General features: G+C 43.9%; 2 protein-coding genes across 6 annotated transcripts in view; one reads left to right on the top strand and one right to left on the bottom strand.

Moving 5' to 3' along the window:
* The first annotated feature begins 5,743 nt into the window (after positions 1–5,743).
* nkx6.2 (NK6 homeobox 2) lies at positions 5,744–7,073 on the top strand. Its single transcript, XM_028989760.1, has 3 exons — positions 5,744–6,243; positions 6,329–6,501; positions 6,643–7,073. The coding sequence occupies exons 1-3, from the start codon at positions 5,844–5,846 to the stop codon at positions 6,919–6,921; spliced, it is 852 nt and encodes a 283-aa protein (XP_028845593.1). The 5' UTR covers positions 5,744–5,843; the 3' UTR covers positions 6,922–7,073.
* An 882-nt stretch (positions 7,074–7,955) lies between these two features.
* inpp5a (inositol polyphosphate-5-phosphatase A) overlaps positions 7,956–26,591 on the bottom strand; it is a 108,200-nt gene continuing 89,564 nt past the window's right edge. The window contains exons 10-16 of one of the 5 annotated variants that reach the window (XM_028990045.1): positions 26,215–26,310; positions 25,695–25,769; positions 21,551–21,624; positions 13,593–13,704; positions 10,137–10,205; positions 9,733–9,769; positions 7,956–9,548 (exon numbers count right to left, since the gene is read on the bottom strand). In XM_028990045.1, coding sequence (XP_028845878.1) covers positions 9,514–9,548; positions 9,733–9,769; positions 10,137–10,205; positions 13,593–13,704; positions 21,551–21,624; positions 25,695–25,769; positions 26,215–26,310 — 498 coding nt within the window. In that variant the 3' untranslated portion in view covers positions 7,956–9,513. Of the gene's footprint in view, positions 9,552–9,684; positions 9,770–10,136; positions 10,206–13,592; positions 13,705–21,550; positions 21,625–25,694; positions 25,770–26,214; positions 26,311–26,591 lie in introns of all 5 variants that reach the window. The other 4 variants (XM_028990044.1, XM_028990042.1, XM_028990041.1 and 1 more) reach the window with 4 other exon arrangements.

A 26,591-nucleotide genomic window follows, 5' to 3' on the forward strand; every position in this document is an offset into this window, starting at 1 on the left:
GCGCAGCAGTCCCCACCAGAGCCTGCAGACCAACATAAGATCCTGCTTCCAAGGACTTGTTTATGCTGCTCTGCATTTCTTTTGCCGAGTAAAAGGTGAGGGTTGTTTTTGCGTACATTATTGGGTGCTGACTTCAGCAAAAAAAAATGTTACGTGCTCCTGAACAAGATCTTATAGCGGGGGACAAATGACACATTTCGCACCGGTGGATCATTTAGTTGAAAACTGCATTTAAACTCAAACACGCTGCACAAAATCTTGCTTTCGTGTCATTACGTGTCACTTTAAAGTTAAAGCCTGCCATATTTTCGCCAGACCGTATGTGTAAAATCATCTACTGAATCTCATGAACCTTCTCTATTATAAGTTTACAAAATGAGGAAGATGTTAGTTATGCATATTTTGGAATGGAATTAGGCTTATGGGTGTTGCCATGAAGCCTGTCCTCCCTGTGTTGGAAAACCACAGTCAGTGGACAAATAAATGGACTCACAAGTGCTTGAGTTTTTGTTCCAGTGATATGGCGAGAACTTGGCGAGAACTCTGAATTGACCGTAGATGTGTGTGTGTGAGTATGTGAGTGAATGGTGTGTGTGTGTTTATGTGTCCAGGGTGAGTCCCTGGATGGGCTTCGGCAGCCACGACCCAGACTAGTTACGGAAAGTGATAGACTGAGAGTGTAGAAAGCTGACATTTAAGAAGAATGAGAATATAATGAACATGCTTTAATAATACGTATGATGTCATCAAAATGGAATATGCTGACTGACCTCTTTTCATTCTTGTATAAGATTCCATGAAATGACAACGTCTCTGCATGCATCATTACATTGCATGTTTTTATAGGAATCTCCCATTGACCCTACTGTTCTGAGCTCAGCTTTCCACGCTCCATGGGAACATGGATGTGGGCCTTCCGTTAAAAGACTGAAAAAGAGTTCTGAAAAAGTTGCTTGCCATGTCGAGGTGGCACAATTTCACTGTGAAGTGAGCGTTGAAGAACTTGACGACTTTGCAGCATCTGATTTGACTTATGTAAAGGTTTAATGTGATTTACTGAGGTGGAACAGAATGGAAGTGAAAATGTTTCCGTGGTGCGCACTGATGCAAGCTATTATCCATTAATTCTGGTCAATAATAAATCATATTTGTTTCAGGAACAAACGACCTCCCCTGAACTGGATAAACTGGCCCACAGTGGCCTTTTAATGTCGTGTTGGAGAGCCAGATCATTTTGGTTGTGCTCACTGTGAGAACCAGTGTTCTCTGAAGCGACGGGCTAATGGGACTGACAATGAAAGGATAATCCTTGTCGCTTCAGCGGACAGGCAACGTTAGAAAAATCCAGAGGTAATTGGATATTATGACTTGGAACCCTGCATGCACAAAAGAAAGGGTGAGGGTTTCTTATTAAAGCACTAAAATCACTTTTATGGTGTCTTGACATCTGAACGTGTTCTATGAAGGAATTCAACAGTCGATCTCCTTGATTGATTTCTGAACGTTTTCAGAAAGCGCAGTGTGGCGGGTTGCATCATCCTGAAGAATGAGACCACAGCTACAATGTTCGTATGAAGGTGCCTGGGGTGGCCTGCAACTTTTTGGGAAGTGTTTCTTGTTTCCCTTTGAGTGCAGGACCCAAGTTCTCCCAGCAGAACGTTGCCCAAAGCATCGCACTGCCTTTGCCAACTTGCCTTCTTCCCACGCGGCATCTCTTGTCCAAGCAAGAGACACACACATGCACACACACACACCCACACAGACCAGGTTTGCAGCTTTCAAAGTCCATCCCGAGACCTTGGCGCCACCGTGTGGCTCCACCTCATTTCCTCATTCATATTTTTCACATTCATTTCTAAATGCCTATAGGAATGTGTAGACTGAAGAAAAGGAACATTTAATTTCTTTTACATGGTCAAGTCCCCCTGGAGTCATTCAGGGTTAAGTGTCTTGCGCAGGGACTCAATGGTAGTAAGTGGGGTTTGAACCTCTTCTTCTGGTTCAAAGGCGAGTGTGTAACCCACCAGGATACTATCAACCCCCGTCTTCTTCTCTTCTTGTCCTCTTCTCTCCAGAGCATTTGAAAGTGAAGTTAAAGAGAAATGAAAGTCTTATTTCACAGACACCCACACTAAGATCCTGCTGTGGTTTCAGGTGTCCATGCCAGAGAGTCCCAGCCAGTAATGAGGACCGGTGTGGGGATGGAGGGGACAGGGCCCACGCGATCGATCTTGTGGAGTTTGCTGCCATCATGTGGAGATTTTAGCAACAGACAAATAAAAATAACCACAGTACAGACGTATTAGCATGAATCATTCATTTATTAAAAATCTTGGGCCTTTTGTCTTTTGCCACCTCTCTGACCATCAGAGTCAGTGGATGCCCCCACTCATGGTACCCTAACATTTTTGGTGTGAAATCTAAGAAACTGTCAGTAGAACAAGGGGGTCGAGTGGGGTCAGGAGGGGTGTCAATTTCTGATGTGATGGAGGTGTCACTGTTCCCCCAACTCTCCATGCTGCCAGCAATAAGCCCCATAGCATCTCGACCTTCAAGAAGGTGATCCAAGTTACATCACTGTCATGAGTGAGTCAACGTGGTTTGGCAGGTAAACAGGACGCAACCGCAGAACTTCATGAAACAGGGGCTTTACTTATAATGAGCACAAAGCACAGAACAAGTATACAGTACAGGCCAAAGGTTAGGACACACTTTCTCATTCCACGTGTTTTCTTTATTTTCATGACCATTTACATTGGTAGATTCTCACTGAAGGCATCAAAACTATGAATGAACACATGTGGAGTTATGTACTTAACAAAAAGTGGAGACCTGGCCTCCACAGTCACCGGACCTGAACCCAATCGAGATGGTTTGGGGTGAGCTGGACCGCAGAGTGAAGGTAAAGGGGCCAACAAGTGCTAAACACCTCTGGGAACTCCTTCAAGACTGTTGGAAAACCATTTCAGGTGAGGACATCTTGAAGCTCATCGAGAGAATGGCAAGAGTGTTCAAAGCAGTAATCAGAGCAAAGGGTGGATATTTTGAAGAAACTAGAATATAAAACATGTTTTCAGTTATTTCACCTCTTTTTGTTAAGTACATAACTCCACATGTGTTCATTCATAGTTTTGATGCCTTCAGTGAGAATCTACCAACGTAAATGGTCATGAAAATAAAGAAAACACATTGAACACATGTGTGTCCAAACTTTTGGCCTGTACTTTATATAAATACAAATATAATGACCTTGTGCAGGCTAGACACAATCGGGAATTTGAACGACAAAATAGACCAATATAGACCAAAATAGACTAAACTCCAAACCAGCATACAGATGCAAAGTAGCCCACCACCATCAGAACAAGCGCCAATACCCTCCTCTCCTAATCAACCCTCAAGACGAGCTGGACAGAGAGTGAGAGAGTGTAAATACATCTGGCACTTGATCATCTAGATGCTTGGAAGGCAGCATTTACTTGATAACGGATCATTTCCACGTTTCTTTACATAGCAAATAGCATACAGTTCTGTTGGGAAGTTCTCCGTTGCCAAGAATGGGATGTTGTGTTAAATCACACAAATAATAATGATTCAAAAGTGAAAGTAACAATAAGGGTCATGTTGATATGTGGTAGTAGAACTGTGTGTTGGTCTCTCCCGACTCTGTAAACTAATGAATGATCTCCTACAAGCAAACATCTACAGCGGGACAATATTGTATTGCTGCTCAGAGAACAACGGTCTCTTTCTCTACACACATCATCCCATTGATTCACGAAAATGAGGAAGGTCGGCAATAAATGCTTTAGGTAAATCAATAATTGAGCATACAGGCTTTTTCTTTCTGGTTAAGATGAACAGGGGTTTTGTTTTCACTGGTTCTGCAAAGCACTGTAGATCATTTCCAACAATGCGTTCTTCTATTCTTCTCACTTAGTGTCAGGCGTGGTAAATTCTCCTTCAATTATTCATCAGAGACAGCACAAGATGCTGCATTTTTATTTACACATACTATAAAGTATACAGGAAGGTTTATTGAGAAAGTCCAGTCTCATTTTGAAGTTTTATTTGCTCTCAGTGTGTTTGGGCAGGTAAGGAAACTCACCAACCAGAGCTGCTTTTCTTAAATCCAACATGACGTCAAACCATGACTCTCTGAATGCTGCTCAGTTGCTTCTATTTAAAGTATTTAAAGGTCTATTTTAATCTGGGGGATTACGGTGGAAACCATCAGTCCCAGAACTTTTAGGAATATTTTGCTGCCACTTCATTTCTTATAGAATTAAGAGGGTATGTGGTTTATAAAGATGAGTGAGAAGGAAGTTAAAAAAAAAAACAAACAAAAAAAAAAACAATGAAGACACCATCTTGGAAACCCTCCCAAACATTTTTATTTGTGGGGAGTGAGTTTCTTCCCTGTTGTAGCTGTAAAGGGATGGAGTGTTAAGATGAAGGAGGAGGGTTAATAAAATTGCAGTTAACACGCTGTCCGGTAGGGGGCCACCTCTCCCCGCGGGTCTCGGGGAGGTGGGACCAGGTCTCCGTGGGTAAAGCAGATTCAGCCAGTTCTACCTGTTCAGACACTCACAGATCTTCATTTAATTTGGCTGCAGTTCATTTTTAATGTTATAATATAGCTGAATTAAAAAAAAAAAAAAAAAGATAGATAAATAAATTAATAAATAATAATACATACGGCACGGCAAATCCCCAAAAAGGTATTAATGAACTTATATGAATAATAATGTATTATATAACAGACTAAAACAGTTCAGTACTTGAATTAAATTTTGTATAATAATCGGAATTAAACCCAATTAATTGCACATATTCTTTAGTTACATCTTAATGACGTCCCGAGTTTCTAAAATGTGATGATGAGATGAACTCATCATCCTGATCAGACGGGTTGTCACGTGGCGAAGAAGGTGTTTTATTAGGATTCCTACATCGGTCATAATTTAATCCCATTCAAAATAATTACAGTTTTACAATCAAAAATCGTGGTCGACATGCAGCAACGTTGTCGCTCACTAGATTTCACCCCTAAAAAATCAGGTAATTATATAAAAGGAAAAAAACAGCAATAACAATAATAAAAACAACAACAACAACAACATTAAGCATAAATACGTGACAGTATTCTGCACTGTAGAAAACCTAATTTTATTTTGGAAAATAATTTTCGGCCGTTTTGGACATTCTTTTCTTTATTATTATTATTATTAAAGGGATCATACATTACTGCGCTCGGTTACCGGTTAAAATGACGCACGTGCGCTCGCCATTTATTCCGCCAATAACAACAACGCCGATCATAATAATAAATTCTCAAGGAGGAGGGGGGGGGGTACTCACTTTCCGCGTCACGTCCTGAAAGAGCGCTCCCCGCCGCGCGCCTCCTCATTAATATCGCGACAACGAGCGCGCGCGCGCGCGAAAAAGGAGAGGAAGCCAAAAAAAAAAAAAGAAAAAAAAAGAAAGGGAGGAAGAAAACACAACGCGCACCGGCGCGCGCCTCCGCCAATCACGGCGCGCCCCCGTCGCTCGCCGCCGGCCAATGGGAGGTGCGCGCGTGCAGGTGGCGGCGCGGTTATCAGCGCGCGCGCTCCGCCGACGTCAGACGCCCGGAGCGAATTTAGCGGGAAAGTGGAGGTCCGGCTTTTTTTTTTTTTGTAATAACCGGCGCTTTTAATTATAGAGAATTAAAAAGAAATAAAATAACAACAGCAATAGTGATAGAAAAAAAAAAAAGGAGAGACGGAGCGGATGAGCCGAGAACTTTCTTCTTCTTCTTCTTCTTCCTCCTCCTCCTCGTCTTCTGCCTCTCACGCGTCCAGATGTTAGCCGTGGGCCAGATGGACAGTAACCGGCAGAGCGCGTTCGTCCTGGGCAGCACCCCGCTGGCCGCGCTGCACAACATGGCCGAGATGAAGAGCTCCCTGTTCCCCTACGCCCTGCAGAGCCCCGCGGGCTTCAAGGCGCCTCCGCTGGGCGCCCTGGCCTCCCAGATGCCGCTGGGGACGCCGCACGGGATTAGCGACATCCTGGGCAGGCCGGTGCTGTCGGGCTTCCCGCGGATAAACGGCCTGGCCGCGTCGGCGGGGATGTACTTCGGGCCCGCGGCGGCCGTGTCGCGGTACCCCAAGCCGCTGACGGAGCTGCCGGGCCGGGCGCCCATCTTCTGGCCCGGGGTCATGCAGGGCTCCCCGTGGAGGGACCCGCGCGTCTCCTGTCCGGGTGAGTTTTTTTTTTTTTTTTTTTTTTTTTACCGGAGTTTGTTAGAGAAATGGCGCCGGGGTTCTCACGGTCGCGCTCTCCGCAGCTCAGGCCGGCATGATGCTGGACAAGGACGGGAAGAAGAAGCACTCGCGGCCCACCTTCTCCGGCCAGCAGATCTTCGCCCTGGAGAAGACGTTCGAGCAGACCAAGTACCTGGCCGGACCTGAGAGAGCGCGCCTCGCCTACTCGCTGGGCATGACGGAGAGCCAAGTCAAGGTGTTTATTCCATAAATCATTCATTATTATTACTATTATTACTATTGAACCTGGCATTTCGTTATCTAGTAGATCAATTTAAAGAAATAAAATAAACTTTTTGGACTTCTGGGTTACTAATGACGTCCGTGTCCGGACCAGGTCTGGTTCCAGAACCGGAGGACCAAGTGGCGCAAGCGGCACGCGGCGGAGATGGCGAGCGCCAAGAAGAAGCACGACTCGGAGACGGAGAAGATGAAGGAGAGCGAGGAGGACGCGGAGGACGACGACGAGTACAACAAGCCGCTGGACCCCAACTCGGACGAGGAGAAGATCGCGCGGCTGCTGAAGAAGCACAAGGCGGCCGCGGGTGCGAGCTGCGCGCTCATCAGCCCGTGCGGCAGCAGCAGCAGCAGCGGCGGCGCGTCGGACGCGTTGTGACGCGCGTCGCGTCGCGGCGGATCGGACTCGGACTGGCGGAAGCAGGGTACAACACGGCGGAGGCGTCGTGGAAAGATGTAAATAGAGGAGCTTTTTTTATTATTATTATTATAATTATTATTATTATGGAGTAACTTATGTTCTGGAGCAAGCAGGACGCGGCGATTCTCTCCACTTCTTCGTCTTCTTTTTTTTTTTTTTTTTTCTGCAGAATAACGTCGCCTAACATTGTGAAGGCCCGGACGCGCCGCCTGTAAATTATTTTGGTTTATTGTAAAATAATCTGTACATAGAACTGTTGGTTTTAGCAATTTTCACCTCCATCGTTTATTTCCATTTCAAGGAGTTTATGGTTTACCTCATGAAACGAAAAAAAGAAATAGACAGAGCTGGATGAGTGAAGATGTTGGAATAAGAGAATATTATTATTACTTCCGTGTCATAGGAAGATGAAAAAAGAAAAAAAGAAACAAACAAAAAAAAAAAACTTTGTATTATCAATAAATTATTTAACGAGCTTATCTTTTAATCACGTCTCTGTTGTTTGTCCACGTGGAACAGAAATCGGCCTCACAAAACAAGGCCGATTATGAATAGAACACAACATTTACGTGAAAGATTATTATTATTAATTATTAACTCTTACAATTGACTCATAATTTTTTCCTATTTTAAAATATGGCAATATTAACAGAATTAATTGCTAATTCGTTGTTAAAGGGTTCGATAAAGTTAGGGTTCGATAGTGGATGTGTTTAGAAGTGTCTTTATTTTGTTAATAGCACACATTCAACGACTTTTAAACGAAATGTAAAAAATCTATTATTAATATATGAATATTAAGCAACTAAATGAAAAAAAACTTTTTGTTTAATATGAGCGATTTACGTATTGCTTTTTCGGCACATACACGCGTATATATTATTAACAGCATTTATCTCTAATCGGTGTGAAAGAAGCCATTGATCCCACCGCCGAGGCGAGGCCTCGCGTGTGTAAAGTTGGAATAAAAGACAGAGAGACAGACAGAAAAATTCCAGCTTCTTCTACAGGGGGGGTTTATTGCTTGCGGAAGGACACCAGCTCGTCTATACGGGCCGAATCTCTTATCTGCTTAAAACACAGCAGTCCACAAAAATAAAAATAATAATATATCATAATAATAATGACGTTCACAAGCAGAGTTTTTTTTTTTTTTTGCCTAACCAGATCACTGTCAAGACGACATAAATCCTGCTGCAGCCACGAAACCACTTCCACTCGCGCAGTCTGTAGTGTCGGAAACGAAATCGATGCGCTTCTAATTGCCGTTTAAAGCTCCGACGAGCGAAGATGATGACGATGCTGCTATTACATGAAAAAGCAATTCCGCTCCTTCTGCACGTGGGGTACAATACTTGGCATCATTATGCAGTAACAAAAAAAAAAAAAAAAAAAAAAAAAGATCCCCAAGCCTAAGATCTAAAAACATCACATTCAGAACAATCACATTATTACACAGAAATAAGTTAGAATAAGAATGTGAGACTGCTATATAAGAAACAATACCTTATATACTTGGCATGCTCTATGGCACTGCTTAAAAAGAACCCTGACAGGCTATATCATATCATATGATATCATATCAATCGTGTCGGCTGAAAAGGTGCAGTGAGAGTCTTTTTTTGTGATGGGTTTTTGTTTTTTTTTTCCCCTACATTCACTATATACTGAAAACTGACCGCCGACAGACAGGGACACCCAGGCAGCCACACCGAGCCCATATCTCAGCTTAACAATTTTGGTAAGAATCATAAATTATCATCTTTAAAAAGTACAGTATATAAAATGAGATTTGCCCGATGTGTGAGGCATGGCAGTGACGTAGGCACAAAGACAAAAATCAAACCATCCCTAGAAAAAAATAAAAATAAAGGCATTAGAGGGGGAAGAAAAAAAAAAAAAAAAAAAAAGACAAATGAAGTGAAAGCGCTTATCTTACTTGTAACAGCAACCCAGACGGGTCAAGAAAAAAGAAAAAAAAAAAAACGGCACTAAAACAGCGTCAATACCTCTACATCCAACATAAGAAATAAACCTAACAATATATATAACAACTCCGTTTTTTTGCATTGCACTTTTAAAAACATCTCATATACTGAACGGAAGTAGCTTCTATTTTAGAGGCATATCTAAAAATTGCAAATATGTTATCTAAAATATGTCGAATTTTTTTTCTGGTTTCTTTAGAGTTTTGGCAACAAAGCTATCACATGTAAAAGTGTTGTCCATTATTTGTGTGTGTGTGTGTCTTGTGCATACATGTGCGTTTGTGTGTGGAACGGAGGCTTCTGGAATCGGTGGGACGCAGAGCGTGAGGTAAAGTGAGTTGCTTCGTTAAAATCTGGCGGGCTGAAGGCGGAGTTCTGGAGGACGCTGAAGGCGGAGTTCTGGAGGACGCTGTGGCGGGTCAGCGCTGGGAGGAGAGCGACCGCTCAGTCCTGCTGAAGAGTCTTAACAGGGTCTTCTGTGTGGACATACAGTATGTGCGTGTGTGTGTGTGTGTGTGTGTGTGTGTGTATCCTCTGTGTCCATCTCCCCGCAAGGCGATTCTCACAATATTTTCTCCACCCTCTGGCAGTGTGTTCCTGCTTGAATAAAACAAACATTTATCAAGGAATCACAGCCTGAGACACACAATCTTAATATAATCTACAAGTAAATGAGCTGCTAATAATAATAATAATAATAAAATAAATAAATGTATAAATAAAAAATATTTACCACATCACTGCAAGACACAACACTTGTGCTTATTTGCATTAGGTTTACCTGTCCCTGTTGTTATTCGAAAGGACAGGAAGACAGGCTGCAAAAAGTGACATACACACACACACACACACACACAAAAGCGTGTTAATCTCAGTTCACTTTTTCCAGGTTCATCGTGCGCGCACACGCACGCACGCACACTACATGCATGTATGGACTATGCACATCCTGGTGCTAACTACAGCGGACGCTCCTAAAACACAGCTCAATGTCATTTTGGCGTGTGTGTGTGAGCCCCGACCTGGTCAGCTCACACACACACGGCAGTGCTCACTGTAGGAGTCCGGGCCACACTGACCAGTCTGTGTCTGACCCAGTCTGAGCGTCCAGGGTGGGGGGTCTTAACACACACACACACACACACACACACACACACACATAGTAGGTGGATAGAGTGCCTTTACCTTGTGGTCCCCCATACAGACATTGGGTCCTATGTTGTCGTAGCTAATAGACTTGTCCTCACCGTCGGGCTAAAAGAACCGAGAAACAAAGACCAATGAAATCAGGAGGACCAAACGGCCACACAGCGAAAACCATTCACCATCAACGCTGTAACACAGAGGGGTGTAATAATTCTTCACCAACACTAAAGGGGTTTAATAATGCAACATCCAAAATGTAATGCAGAAATGTTTAATGACACTGTAACTCCAAAAGGTTTAATAAATCACCCAACAATGTGATGTAACGCACTGTAACGCGGAGGGATTTATTAATGATGCAACATCCACACTGAAAAGCTGACTGTTTAATAAAGAGTCAGGGATTTAAAGCCTGTACATGCATATGTACAGAAGGAGTTACATTTCTTTGAAATTCTATTCAACATACAAGTGCAGTTAGGTTAAACTTTAAAATGATTAAAATAAGTTAGTGAGGACTTAAGTGTGTGTACAAATATGAATGGGTGGTAGTAGCCTAGTGGGTAACACACTCGCCTATGAACCAGAAGACCCGAGTTCGAATCCCACTTACTACCATTGTGTCCCTGAGCAAGACACTTAACCCTAAGTTGCTCCAGGGGGACTGTCCCTGTAACTACTGATTGTAAGTCGCTCTGGATAAGGGCGTCTGATAAATGCTGTAAATGTAAATGTAAATGAATAAATATTACCTATGCATTTGCAACGTCAAAAGAAAATGTGCAAAGAACAAAAAAAAATTACAGTATGAGGACAAAAATTACAGTGTAACTACGCAACATCCACACTGTGACGCTGAGGCATTTAATAACTACACAACATCCACACCGTAACATCGAGGTATTAGTTATCATGTAACATCCACACTGTAATGCTGAGAGGTTTAATTATTACACAACATGCACACTGTAAAACTGAGGGGTTTAATAACTATGCAACACCCACACAGTAACATCGAGGCATTAGTAATTAGTACTCGTGTTACATCCACACTGTAATGCTGAGAGGTTTAATTATTACACAACATGCACACTGTAAAACTGAGGGGTTTAATAAGTACGCCACACCCACACTGTTATGCTAAGGCAATAAATAACTACGTAACACCCATACTGTGATGCTGAGGAGTTTAATAACTACGCAACACCCACACCGTGATGCTGAGGAGTTTAATAACTACGCAACATCGACACTGTGACGCTGAGGCATTTATTAACTATGCAACACCCACACTGTGATGCTGAGGAGTTTAATAACTACGCAACACCCACACTGTGATGCTGAGGAGTTTAATAACTACGCACCACCCACACCGTGATGCTGAGGAGTTTAACAAATGCGAAACAGTGGTCAACATTTCAGTTAAATGTACAACCCAGCTGCTGTTATTTAAGAACATAAACATGATTATTAATATCTAGAGCAGCAGCATGAGATTTAAGTGTCTTAGTGTTTTGCATTTAATTTCAAATAAATACAAAAGTAATTTGGGTCAAGTGGGCAAAAAACTGCTGGAGGTCATTAAAGGGCTTTTCCTGCCACTTTCTTTGAACTAAAAAAACTTAATTGCTCTAATAAGCAGCCTCCATTGTTGGGCTCTGTGGTGCCTCCGAACTAGAAGAAAGGAAGTAGTTGGAAGCGTGGCTGAAAATGAAGTTCAACCCAAGCCAACCACGCACCGGTACATGCAGCTACATCTGCATATACACACACACACACACACACACACACACACTGTCTCTCTCCGCTGCCGGCCTGCCACGCTCCAGCTCTTTCCCATCAGGCCCAGGAGAGCAGCGCTCCCAGCCTCGGCATCCCAGAGCTGGGATACATTCATCAAAACGCCGGCGACATCATTTACAAAGGCAGCATAAAATTGTGGCTTTTTCGGCCCGCGTAATCTTTAGACAGATAAACAAATGACGGGCGCGCCGCCATGGGAGGCGTGCCACTCGCTCGGCTGAGCATTCATTACCCCGCGCCGCAGCTCCGCGACGCGCCAGCCTGCCAGCGGCCAACCTTTGGTGTGTTAGGGCTCGGCAAGCAGAAAATAACATGATGGCGAGTTAACGGAGCGAGGCATGATCGATGGTGCCAAGCTGAGGCCTGTTTACAGGCCCATGTCTCAACAATCTGTACCGTTAGTGTTTGTGAGAGAGAGAGTGAGAGAGAGAGCGAGAGAGTCTGAGATGGAGGAGGGGGGGGAGGGTTCACATCATGATTAACTTTTCATGGCTTATAATGGGCCACATAGCAGAAACTAGCATTAGAGGTGTGTGTGTGTGTGTGTGTGTGTGTAAATGACTTTTTAATATCGTTGAATGTGTGGGTTTTTTTCCCATCTGATTTTCAGAATGTTGATCTTGAACAACAAAAAAATCCAATGAAAACAAGCTTTTCTCCACCTCATCAGTGCTACCAAGCTTCAATATGTGGTGCAGTTCAGAAGTGTCCACCTGAAAAGTGCCTTCCTATTCTAGTCATCCGGTGATCTATTTCATCTTAATTATTTGAATTTAACTTAATTCATACAATTTTTATTCTTACATCTCCTATAACTTTTAAAGTCAGGTATTGCACTACAACAAGCATTTCATTACACTTATGATTATTGTTTGTGATAAACAGTAAAAAAAAAAAAAACAGTGAAAGTAAAAGTTCAGGGTGTAATCTGGAATAAATTAAAGGCCACAGTCGCTAAAACAGGAGAATCGAATAGCACTGATTATCTGGTTGTCATGGCGACTGTCAAGCGGTAGGTGTGTCGGACCGCAGGTGAAAAGTCGCTTTGAAGCTGATTCTACACGAGACTGGGGTAGAACATCTCCGGCGTAGCAGGTCTGGGGGGACTGGCTGGCTCGAGAAGAGACCAGCAACAGATCTGATGAAATCGTCCATACGTCAAGACAAAGCCAGGCAGGTGGTTTAATGCTGAGGCTGATCAGTCATTTCACGCATTTTGTTCAATATTCTAAGCACTGATGGATAAACTGAAGCACTGCAGGGCAGCAGATCGGCTGGGACCCCCTGGTCCAGGGCGGCGCAGATTTGCACGACGCAATCCGGCTGCCGCTGTTAACTCTTCGAGGGAGGGGGGGCTGAGCAGACGGGGGCAGATCTGCGCAGCTTTATAAAGCTTTATAGAGCCGCTATGGCTGACTGGCACTCAATAAGCGTCGGGTCGTATATACTGCTGCTGTGGACCCTGGGCTTATAACTGGAGATGAATATTCACACGTGGCAATCAGCCCATCTGCCTTCTGGCACCACAGAAGAGGGAGGGAAAGAGTGGAAATGGGTAAATATTCAAGACAGAAGTGAGGGGGGGGATTTATTTAGATTTTTGGGGGTTTTTAAATTAAAAGAAATGAAAGGATTAAGAAACCCAACATGTAATTGTTAAATAAAGAGATGCCGTTTAGAACCTAAGCTCACCTTTGCGACCAGATCCTTGGCTGAGGCAGACATCAGGATGCGGTCACACCAGGCGGGGCATCGAGTGTTCATGTACTGTTTTCCCTCGTTGTGGTCTTCACTGTACGGGTAGCTGAACGTGAGCAGAAACACAAAAATCAATGATGAGACGGTTCGTGCTCCCTGTTTTCAACCCGCAGAGCAACTGTACAGCTTCTGATGAGGTGATCTGGGGTGATCAGTGTTCAGTAAATAATCACAATATTAAAAAAAAAAAAGTCCCACAATCCTTTATTAGCTAAAACTGACATAACACATTTTTGTTATAATCACACCAAACAGCCAAAGGTTTAAAGATACATATGTAATACAATAATAAGCAGATTTGTATTAATTTGTATTAATTCTATGGAAGGTATGACTGATTTAAAACAAAATAACTAGCAAGCACTGTTAATTCTTAAGACTAAATTGGCATTCAAAATCAATTTTCTTAAATGCAAACGCATCATCTCATCATTCTGAGGTTGAAATTTCATATTACTAGTGACCGCTAAAACTGACCATTCCAGAACCTGGTTCTTCTGGTTCTGTTTGAGAGGAAAGTGTGCATCATTAGAACACCAGCCTACTCCAGTAAAACGTAGCGACTCCCCGGCGTCATCAGAAAGACATTAGGAGGGTAAAGAGGGGCTGGCGGAGATCATTCCAGAGGAGGAGAAGCCACTGAGCCGACACAGATTTACATTGTTGAAAATTCAATTTGGCCCCCGGCAGCACATGAACATGCAATGGCTTTACACGGCCCACAATCCAATTTGTTTAGGGTTTTTTTTTTTTTTTTTAAACCACCCCCCACAATGGGGCTCAAAGCGTGGATGGGTTTTGTTCATAAAATGAAACCAATTTGCTCCTTCACCGGCACCGAGTGCAGAATCGTGTCTTTATACTGTAACGATGAACACTTCAGACAAAGGTTAGTCGTGAAGAGATGATAAATCACACACACACACACACACACACACACCAAAACAGCATGTTTACACAGGAACCTAATGATGATTTAATGCTTGCAATTACACCACAGAACCGTTTGTGCATTGAGCTGCACTCGCTAAGCCTTTTTACCAGAAACAACTACCTGGTAGTAAGTAAACCTTCACGTCAGTTCCCTTACACCCTCTACCACCTAATAAAGTGTATTAGGTGGTAGAGGGTGTAACGGAACTGATGTGAAGGTTTACTTATGAGTTCCATCAAAATCACCACCAGTTGTCTTTATTACATTGCCTCAAATCCAAAACTTCCCAGCACCTTTTATAATTTTTTTTTTTTTTTAAAAGCCATGCATATAAGGCATGCAAAGTTGATATCAATGCAATAAACAGCTTTTGTGGCAAAATAATGTGTTACTACAGACAAACACGGCTTAAAATATTTAAAATGGTTGAAATAAAAAAATTGCAGCATATGCCAGCACCTGTAATATAAGTACAGTAGACTTATTATAATGAACAGGTTGTGTTCCATAAAAAAAAAAAGTGAAAATGTTATTATGCTGAATTGTTCTGCTCATGACACATGATGTCATGTGTTGTCGACACCGATCATATTGGTCACCGTTTCCAATAAGCGCAATTCGGCCAAGTGTCAGCCTGTGTTTGCATGGTGCTCTTCCAAGCCAACAGCCCCAATCGCGCAGCAGCGGTGCAGGCAGGGGCCAAGCGCCTTTTAACGGCGCATTGGCTGGGCAAACAGTCGGGAGCGGTAAACAGAACCCGTGCGACAGCTGCTATTTCTGAAGAAAAAAAAAAAAAAAAAAAAGTGTTCAAGTGTTGCCCTGGTGACCGGAACACCATAAGGGTCAGTGCTGCGGATAGCAGGGAGAGGTGGGGAAAGTGGTGGCGGTGGAAGAGACTTTTTTACAAAAAAAAAAAAATGTGGAAGGGGCGGTCACGTCCGGGCCAGCACTGGCCGCCACTGACCGGGTGGACAAACAGGACCCAGTCAGGGGTCTTTGCAGAATGCCTGAGCCCAATTAGCATTGATGGTGCATTAAGCAAGTGGAAATGAAGGTTGGCCTTTTTGGTATGCTAAAAAGGGCGCCATAGGATGATCCCGGGATGAAAGAGAACAGGAAGAATGAGTGAGTGAATGATACTGTGGGATAGAGAGCGGAGAGGAGGATAGAGATGCAGCCGGTGTGGGAAAAAAAGGGAAACTGAAGAGGAGACGGGGGGGGGGGGGGTGTTAAGAAGCCATCAAAGTGGGATGAAGTAAGCAATCTGCAGGGGGTGGGCCACACAAACTACTGCTCATTAGGGCCATCGCCGGGGGGGGACGCTCATCACAGACTCGCGTGACTCAGGTGACTTTGCCGACTGTTACTGCTGCACTGAGGACAGATACCCGTCTCTCAGGCCAATGACAATTTGAGTCCAGTCTAAGCTCGGGCTTTTGTAACAATTATCTTAAACATGGGTTCACTTATTTATTAAAAAAATTTACGAGACCGCCCCCCTCAGATGGTGATTACCGGCCTTATAAGGCACAAGGCAAACAGGCGTGCGGCGCTTGCGGCGCCGTGATTAATACCCGTGATTAGGGCGTTCACAGGCTTATCTCCGAGAGCAAACATGGCCGCTGGGCGTGAGAACCGGAGGCCGTCAGCTCCTATCAACTCCTCGCTGCGGGCAGAAGACTAATTAGGCTAATTAATGAGCGCGCTCTTATAAAAGCCAACAATCGGCCACCTGTGTGCCGTGAGCGGCGTCGCCTCCCGTGTGTGCTCGGTTGGGAAGTGTTGGGAAAGCACCTGTTGAGAAATGGCCCGTTTCTGATTTGTTGTCGTCGTCCCCGCCGGCTCTCCCTGGGCAGTGGCCCTGCCTCAGGCTGGTATATAAAGGACCCGATTGGAGCCATCCTGTGGTTTAATGTTTGACTGGCTGCTGGCTTTCCGGTTAATGTCCGCCTTCCTTTGGCGGCATGTGTTTTGAGGCCTAACGTGACCCCGTCCAGAGGAAGTGCACCCTTCATGATTCATAAAATGCCTCGAAATATTGGCATAAAAGCAACAAATCAAGCACAGTGCTTAATGGGGGCAATATAAACGCATGAATTCAGCCGGTGCTACGAGACAAGACCTTAAACAAGGCATTATGTCAGTAGCCTGTCTGGCCAGGAGCGACCAGGAGGAGGCGTTAGTCAAACCGCGACCACTCCCCTCTGTGCAGCACATGTTTGTTTGCTGTTGTCAGGGAAAAGGGACAAAACACTACACTGGATGTGATTCCAGAAACATGGGAAGTTATTAACTGTGCAACTGAATCCAATTATGAAGCGTTAAAGCCCCCCCCCCCGTTACCCTCCCCCATGGAAAACCACTGGAATACAAAGGATCCTATTCAGCAGCCCGGACAAGTGTCCATCTGACACTACTCGCCACCAAAGGGCGGCTGTAACATCCATATTATTTCACCCTGATGACCCGAGGCTGTGATGACGGCCCGTTCCGGGACTGAATGTTGCAGTGAGCTGGTTCTTCATCCAGGCACATCTGGCCCAGTCTATCGACGGTCGCGTGGCCTTTACTGATGTGAAGAGCGAGCCGTTATGACGCCTCTTTTGTACAGAATAAGAACCTCTGCGTTCTCAATTCCTGGCCTGTGGTGCATCCCACGGGGTGACATCACTTCAACACGAGCCACTTTTCACTAATTATTTCTGATGGCCAGAAGATGATCTTTAATGATGTTTTAGGTTTTTAAAAAATGTTTAAAAAGGGAGGCGCCTGTATTTCTGACTGAAAGCTGTCATGCACTTAAGCCCCTCGCTGTCACACACCAGGTGTCCATCTCCTCCTCCCTCTTTTCCCGCATCCTCCACACTCCCAATGCCCCTTGTGCACAGGGTATGTCAGTGGACATCAAAAACGCGACCACGGCCACTTCAAACACGCAGATCATCAGCGCTTTACTTCATGCATCCTGATGGGTGAACTAGACAATGTGACATTAGTAAATAAGCACTGAGGCCCTAAATAGCACCAAGAAAACGATCTCGATTGTCTCCTTAGATCTGCACGAATGCTTAAAATGAGGCTGTGGCCTCCTTTTCCGCAACAAAACACTTATAAATAGTAGCAGATTTAAGCTTGTGGTTTTGACTGTGTTCTGCGCTGGGTCATGTTATAGTTAATTTGGAATATTTTCATCTAGCAATAAATCAAATAATCTAAATATAAATAAACGGCACAAGCTACTTTAATTAATTGCCATGTTCCAGTGCCCCCCTCCATCTAATAAAAATAGTTGTGTACACTCTTTTACAAAATGGCTTATTTCTCTGACCAGCCTGTAGACTCAGCAGAAAGAGTTCATTTCAAATTTCTCATGTAGGACCAAATTAAGCCTCGTCCAACCAGGCTTTAAAAGACAAAAGACGCAACACCAAGGAACGTCTTCAGAACATCAGAGATTTTCACCACCTTCTATTCATCATGCCATGTTTGGTGTTGCGCACCTTCTGGTTTCCCGTTAGTCACCAAACAGTGAAAAGATAACTCTACAACGCAGTAAACAGCGCCCGCCATAAACTCCTGACCCCAGCGATCACACCCGCCCGACCCTGTCTAGACTTGGCAAACAGATAAGACACGGGACTGGAGCCATCCGCCCTGTCAAAGGCATTTTTCTTCCTTCGGTTTCCCTCTCGCTCTTTCTGTGAGGTGAAATGAAAGTGCGGCATCAGCTGGGAGACGCCAGTCCCACTTTTTTTTTCTTCCCCCGTCTCTAACCCACTTACAGGAACAGAGAGACCCCCAATCCCTCGCTCCCTCTCGCTCTCCTCCAAATTCTCTCCGGCTCGGGCCCTGATTGGATTTGCCCATTGATTTTACACGGCAAACGAGCGCAATAAAATCACATAACAACTCGGGCAAATGCACTTCCTTTAGATCAATCACAGCAGATCAATCGAGCCGCGCTTCCTGGACCCTCCTGCCAGGGTTCACACAGCATCACACAGACAAAAAGTTCAAAAATAAAAAAAGTACCATTGTGCCCTTCCTCAGTGTGTGTGTGTGTGTGTGTGAGCGTGTGTGTGTTTCATTGCTGGCTCCAGGTCCTCTTTTGGCGCGACACAGCCAAATTCCACACAGCTGCGCGCCGGTGCTTAGTCCTGTCACAACAGACGCTGACAGACGGCCTCCCGAGGGTGAGAGGGATGAGAGTTTGCAGCTTGTAGCGCATTCTTTAAATACACTTACACAGAACGTGGAAAAACGGAACGGAGCGTGGTCCCACCCCTTCCTGAAACCGAGCGGTGGGAATGAGCAGGAAGTTCGGCCTGCTGTCGGAAACCAAACTGAGAGGTGGACTGGCCGGTGGTGGGAGTCTCTACACTTGTGTATAATTATGTGTATAATTAAAACCCATCCCACAATATGACAGCCCTAAACATTATGTACAAAAAGATTATGTCTCTGAATAAATAATACGTTTTTGTTTTGCTTTGTATTTGGCTGTAATTGCATTATTGCATTCACACACCTTCTTCAACGTGACCAGATCAGGCAGATCCCACCCAACAAGGAAAGAAGTGTCCTCCCACAGAAATAGAACATCCTCTACTCGTGTTGCTCCACATTTATTTTAGATTTTGTGTGACAAATTGGTTCAACTGGTAAATGAAAGCAAGAAATATACTACGTTCCAATAGTAAAATGTGAAATAGATAAATAAGACCGAGTGACCGCCGCGTCATCTGAAACCGCCCCAGCAGGTTTCCACTTCAGATTACTGGACCTTCAGCGTGTTTGATGCTTGACTGGATGTAGAGTTCATAGTTTCCGTGTGTCAGCAGACGCTCCAGTCATTGAACAAAATAAACACACTAATAAATGCGTGTTAATGTGTATGACTGCATTAGCGCCGTGAAGTGTGTGCGTGTTGGTGCGCGCGTGTGTGTGTGTGTGTGTGTGTGTGTGTGTGCGCGACCCCCCCTCCCCTGCTCTAGTGTTAATGGCAGTAATAGGATCACAGATGGCGAGGGGCTGTTCCAGGGCAGGAGGTGTGATGAAGAACAATCACTGTGTGCTTGATTGCTCACACTGTGCAAGACTTAACTGGGAGGGGTGTGTGTGTGTGTGTGTGTGTGTGCCTGTTTAACTAGACCGTTCCCCTTCTTCTTTGACTGCTGGCGGTACAGTGAATGGCAGCAGACACATGGCGTTGGGCAGATATCATCTCCTATAAAACTGGACCGCCGCGTCAATTCATCATCTCCCCACTCGTGTCCCAGCAGCATCTGCATATGCCCGCTGTGCCCGCCGCCGCCGCCGCGAGACCACCCTGCGTCCCAACCTGAGAGATGGATGGGAGCCGGAGCCGGAGAGTGTGGAGGAAAGATAAATCCACCTGTCAGCTGCGCAATGCCACGGAAACTTTGCCGTGATTAAGACCTCAAGTCATGATGCGAGGAGGGAAACACACACACACACACACACACACACACACACACACACACCGCCCTTTCCCCCTACTGAACCACTGAAGCACATTATCAAGTAATTATTGTTTGATTACAGCGTTTCATTATCTAAGCTGATTAAGCTAGCCCGGACGCCAAAGGTCAATCGCTATTAGCGGCAGCCCGCGCCAAAAAAGCTGCGCCGCCACGCCTGCTGCCCGAATCGTGTTTACCCTCCCTCTCCCTTTCCTCCACCAAAAGGGCTAATTGTAAATTCATTTGTTTGAGGAAGACGATATGGCGCGCACCCCTCTGACCCCTCTCTCCCCCCTGACGAATATTAAGGGCTCCACATTCGTGCTGGCTGACACACAAAGGGATGAAATTCCCCGCAGGGGCTGAGCAGATACACATCTACACACACGTGCCCACATCAGCCAGAGAGAAAAACTACAACGAACTACGGCAATTATCATACACACCTAATACAAACCAATCACGCAAATCAAACACAGCAATAATCATATACACCTCAATTAAAATCCTCAAACCAATAAAAAAAAAAAGAACAAACATCAAACATTACTACCAATTACAACCAATCAAATACAGCATTTACATTTCTTATCTAGAGTGACATAAAAGCATAAGTGCTTTAAAATGTCCATTATTGTAATCCCTCATTTGATTCAATAGGAACCATTCTGGAAATACCATTAGTTTAATAATAATAATAATGATAATAATAATAATAATAATATTTTTTATTATATATGTATGAGGCCTTTTAATAGAAGTATCTCCTAAAAAGAAAGCTTTAAGCTTTTGTTTCAAGATCTTCAGTTACTCGGCTGTTCTAACATCAAGAGGGACTTCATTCTGCCACCTTTAGAGTCACGACTGAGAAGAGTCCCCAAACCATTAAAAACCATTAAAAGTCCAAATGCAGCAATTAACAGCATCATTTAAAAAACAAGAAAAATCAAGACCAAATCAAGCCCAACCACATCACAAATTGAATCAAACCACCAAATAAATCATACAAAAAACAACAACGAACACAGACATTTTATATGATAATCTTGACAATATGAAGTTTAATGGTGTGTTTTATGTTCTGTACCACGGTAAAAGGTAAATGTAAGGGATGGTGGCAGAAATGTACAGGTACACACCACCATTTTTTATCAGACCACAGGTAGACTGGACCAGGTAGGATTGGCTGAGAGAAATCCTGGGCATGACTTTCTCTCATACTGTCATAAATCTAATGCATGTTCCAGCTTAAGGTCATGTGACCAGCTTCTATTGGACAAAAGTTTCATCACAGACAACAAATGCTTCTGAGGAATCATCCTTCCCTCTCACATACAGGTACTGCTGTGATGATCTACTGACCACTGATCACACCACATAATGCCGCCTAATGCTTGTTGGTTTTAATGAAAAGTGCACAATTAGCCCATAATAAGGTTCTACTGCCGATAGAACAGTGAGCGTATGTGACGCACCTGGGAGGAAAGGAGATCTCCAGCTCGTGTAGCCGCTCCTTGAACACAGAAAGCTCCTTGTCGAACTCTAAAAGCTGTGAAGAGATAAAAGAGCAGTCAGTACGAGCGACATCCTTCATTCAACTCAACTCAGAAACACACACATAATCGAAATGTGTGTGTGTGAGTGAGCATATATCTATAAATATATTAATATACATATATACACCACAAACATTTTTCAGCAAACAGAAATGCAACTTTATGGAGACTCTGTGTGTGTTTGTCCATGCAAAATTCTCTGTTCTGGTCTCTTGCTTGTGCTTGTGTGTGTGGTTCTGTCCCTCTGCTCTGACAGTCTATCTGGTGGGTCTTCATCAATCATGTCCCTTCTCCCAGCTGTACACACTGTCTCTTTACCATCCCAACACACACACACACACAGCCAGCCATAAATCATATCTGAGAAGTGTAATTAGCAGTTTCTTGTACACATTAATTATCTGTGAGAGGAACAGGTAGTCATGGGGTTCGCATCGCTGCCCCCCCCCAAAATGATTGTCAGGTGTCAGTACCAGGCCCCGCCTCTATAAGTTTAGGAATTTAATGGATAATTACAGGCAAAGCCTAGTGGGCAATACAGAGTCCAGCTACATCCGCTAAAAACAGATGAGGAATTAAAAACATAAAACACAAATAATTTTACATATTACCACAAAAACATCTTACAAATACAGAAAAAAACCTGCTGAATGAAATTTACGGCAAAGTGCTGTTACCAGACTACAGCTCTATTCCAGTCATGGCATAACATGCAGTGCATTTATATTATATATAGAATGGATATTTTCTTATGTTATGCCCCTTAAGTGAAGCTGGTTGTGGCACTAAGAGGGGATGGATGGATGGATGTCTGAAAGCAGAAGCAGTGTGTGTGTCAGTGCCTGTGTGTGAGTTCAGGGGGCAAGAGCGCTGCATTCATCAAACCGCTGAGGGGGCTGGGGGTGGACTGCAGAAGGAGCCCCCCCCCCACCCCACACAAACACCATGCTCCAACACACACACCGTACGCCTGACAAACTGAGAGCGTGTGACCGTATGGGTTAAAGCCACTGACAACAAATAGGCACAGGGCAGCATGAATCAGAACCTGGCAGACATGCAAAATTATTTGCAATAAAGAAATTAATACATGAAATGCACTCTGTGTGCAAGTGCGTTATTTTTAAGCAGGTAAGAAAAATCCCCCATAAAAACGTGGCAGATGACCAGGGTTGAAGTACATTAGATGGCTTGTGTGTGTGTTTGTTAGCACTGAGTAATTCATTTAAGACAGGAGTGGGTGTGTGTGTGTGTTGGGTCGCACTGGAAAAACCTGAGAGCTGAAATTTCACACTACATTTCATCCCGGGTCAATTAAGCATAATGATTTGCTGGTCTGGTAGGTCAGCAGATAAAAAAAATATATATATGGCAGGCGGAGCTTCATCTAGGTTCAGGGCCTCCCGGCGCTATAAACCAGGAGCAGTTTATCAACGGGAAATGACCTTGGAGTTGAGCAGCGGCAGGAGGGTCAAAGCCGAGGAAAACAGAGGAAATGACGATGGTTGAAGTGTGTCCGGAGAAGGGAAATCTCGGGGTCTTTCATCACCAAACTCAAGAATTTTCAAGAAAAAAATTAAACAATTCTGCGCCTTAATTGTGCTTTGATTTATATGACACAGGGAAAAAAATTAAATTCTCTTCTGACAACACCAGCAACCATTAAAAGCCATCAATAAATGCTAAGGTCAGAGGTCATTTAATTTTATTTTTATGCCCAGCACTTCATAACAGCTCCATATTTTCCCATCCTTTTTTAACCCCTCCCACCTATCCTAACGTAACGATAGACCTTTTTATTTACAGGGATGAAATATGGCTATGTACAGGTCATTTTGACGAGCAGGGAGCCCACGCACAGAATTTAATTTCTGAATTTAAATTGGCACGCAGTGCACAGTGTGGTAAGAGGTGACGGTGCCAGCAAATCACAGCCGTGTTTTGTTTTGGTACTTTTTTGACACTTCTTCATTGACACTTGAGCAACGCTTTCCCTTCAGATGGTGAAAGCCCAGACTGAGGAGGGACTAAAGGGAACACTTAAGCAGCTCAATGTAACTCCAGGTCAATCATTTCAATTCTGTTAAAAGACAACAGATGGAAATGATAGGCAATTAGCAAGACGTCCTCAATAAAGGCGTGGTTCTGCAGGTGGAGACCACAGACCACTTCTCAGTTCCAATGCTTTCTGGCTGATGTTTCGGTCACTTTAAAATGCTGGTGGTGCTTTCACTGTAATGGTATCAGGAGACGAAGATGACTTCGACACAACGGAATGTGTCCTCTGCCTTTAACCATCACCCTTAGTGAAAAGACTATGACATGAAAGACATGAAAGACACCCGGGGAGCAGTGTGTAGGGACGGTACTTTGCTCAGTGGCACCTCTGTGGCACCTTGGCAGTTCAGGATTCGAACCGGCAACCTTCTGATTACAGGTTCGTTTCATTACCCGCTAGGCCACCACTGCCCAAAGCATGGTCTGCCCAAAGTACAGTAAACCAGCAAAGCAGCATATACTGTTTGCTTGGAATCATTTTCACGGAATGTGAACTTGACCAATGCGGTTCAGCAGAGATTTTGTTAGTCTCCTCAAATAGCGCAGAGCTTCAAAAAGAGTGATGCGGGTTAATTTCGTCTCTTTATAAACCGAATGACAGCATGGCCTTGGCTGTGCTTACCTTTCTTTTGTTTAATATTTCCAATAAGGAGATCTGACAGATAAAATACTGACCGAGTTGGAGTTGCAGGGTTTATTTCATATATTTATTTTAATGTCCTGTAAAAGGGTCGGGGGGAGGCAAAAAGGAGACGCAGGCCTGAGAACGGGGCGTGACATTAAAGGACAGAAAACTTCATCACTCCGAGCCCCACCTCCCCACGCCATCCCAACTCCACCCACCTCCCGCGCGCGCCAGATACAGTCCCAATAAAGACACACTGATATAAAATCAATACCCAAGCTGGGCAGGAAGCCGGGGGGTGAATCTTGAGGGTGCGTGCGCCTGAGTGCAGGTTCGGGTGGTGGGAGGGTACTGTCCCCCGTTCTCCACCCCCCCCGCCACCAGAGCCCCGTGCCTGCAAACGGCCCCCAGAAAATTTAATCTTCCCAAATACTCATCAGAGCACTCCATCCTGCCCCTGTGACAGCCGGCGGGATAATTAATTATACAATTTCGATGGGAATATCGACTAAACAAACCTATTAATCATGGCAAAAGTCAATAGGCACGGACACATTCAATCATGTCCCGGCCAATGATTACTCCCTTCAAAATACAATAATTATTTTCGAGAGCTGCCTCGAATTAAATTTCTGTCAGGCTGGTACAAGTCTAGTAGTTGATGAAGGATGCAATGGATGTTTTTTTTTCCCCTCCTCCATGAGCGTGGGGTGCAGGGGACGAACATTTATCCTTCTGGAAAGGTAGTTTGTTTTATAAGGATCATAACATGGTGTGTTTAACTAGACCATGACCATCAGATTATCTCTCATGACCCATTACACCATTTATATTACAGAACTTGAGTCATGTGGAACAGAGAGAGACTCTCTCTCCCACACACACACACACACACACACACACAGAGAAAAAGAGAGAGAGAGAGAGAGAGAGAGAACTCAAAAACGTCAATACATAAAAATAAAAGCAGACACACAAGTTCTCCCTCTCAGGCCACAACCAATAATATATAGCAATAAATATAAACCAAAGAGCATACATTTTTCCCTCCATGGAGACAGATGCTCTTAAAGAGACACATGCTCACAGGCTTCAACATTTAAAAAAAAAGTGTTCGCGCGCGTGTGTCTAAAATTGGCTGAACCATCTGTATCTTCTCAACGACACACTTTGTCCTCCGAACTCTTTTACCCAGAAAAAAAAAAAAAACACAAATCAAATCATCCAGCTGCACATCATCAATGTATTTCATTCAGTGTCTGTCGGCTCCTGCGGGAGATGAGAAATGTTTGGGGATGTGCGCATTCTTGTGGTTAAGAGATTCTTAAAAGATAATCAGATGAACCCTTAGGAAGATGAAATAAACTAAAAACAACTCACCGGGGTGCCATTGTTGTCCCGGAAAACGTTCTGGTTCACATAGCTAAAAAGCTTCTTTTCCAGCTGAAGCACCACCTGAGCAGTTGAGAAGACAGAGACGTGGTAATTCTGTGGTACAGTCGCCCCAATCATGCCAGAATGGAAATGAATGAAGGTTATGTTAGTCGTGCTATGGCAATCGAGACCTGCATCCGAATGCAGAAATTCAGAATTCAGTCATGGTTATAAACACCAGGTGAGAAAAACAATGATAAACAAACATAAGCAAGTTTGGTTTTAATGACATTAACTGTTTCCTGTGTTTTAAGTGTTCAGTAATGCCATAATTGAGGAAATTGGGGCAAACACACAACCATGAGTTCTAATTCAATCTACCAAGCAACTTGTTAACAAACTACTAATTGAATGGGAAGTGTTCAACTTGTATATTACAATTTTAATAAAAGTGATCTTGCCGATAAGATCAGTGACTCGCTCTAACAGGCGTTGGTGATCTGCGGTGTGATTGGCTGGGCCTCACCTTCCGGTCATTGTCCATCTCTCGGAAGATGACCTTGTCCACCTCATTGGTGTCAGTGGCCCTGACTGTCTGCATGGTGGCTGAGGAGCACAGACTCTGGTGGAGAGAAACAGTTCAACTGTCAACATGAGGACTGGAACATTCAGGACACTGTATGAATCCCATCTCAAGAACCACTTTATTTAAATAATAAGAAGACCACTGTGTCTAAAAAGCAAACACCAAAATAGAGTTTAGTTGAAGAATAATAAATCTATTTAACTGCATGAAGATAAATAAATAAACTTTGAACCAGAGCCATGATGAAAGTTGTCCACACAGGAGATGAACTGTTCAGTGAGCCTACAGTATGTACGTAATTAACGTAAATCAAGATT

The sequence above is a fragment of the Denticeps clupeoides genome, chromosome 8 (genome assembly GCF_900700375.1).
Source record: "Denticeps clupeoides chromosome 8, fDenClu1.1, whole genome shotgun sequence".
NCBI lineage: Eukaryota > Metazoa > Chordata > Actinopteri > Clupeiformes > Denticipitidae > Denticeps > Denticeps clupeoides.

Excerpts from the sequence above, each read along its gene's own strand:
- nkx6.2 (XM_028989760.1), top strand. The coding sequence starts at position 5,844 with ATGTTAGCCGTGGGCCAGATGGACAGTAACCGGCAGAGCGCGTTCGTC. Across the intron at positions 6,244-6,328 it reads CCCGCGCGTCTCCTGTCCGG|CTCAGGCCGGCATGATGCTG; the intron begins GTGAGTTTTTTT and ends CGCTCTCCGCAG. Across the intron at positions 6,502-6,642 it reads TGACGGAGAGCCAAGTCAAG|GTCTGGTTCCAGAACCGGAG; the intron begins GTGTTTATTCCA and ends TGTCCGGACCAG.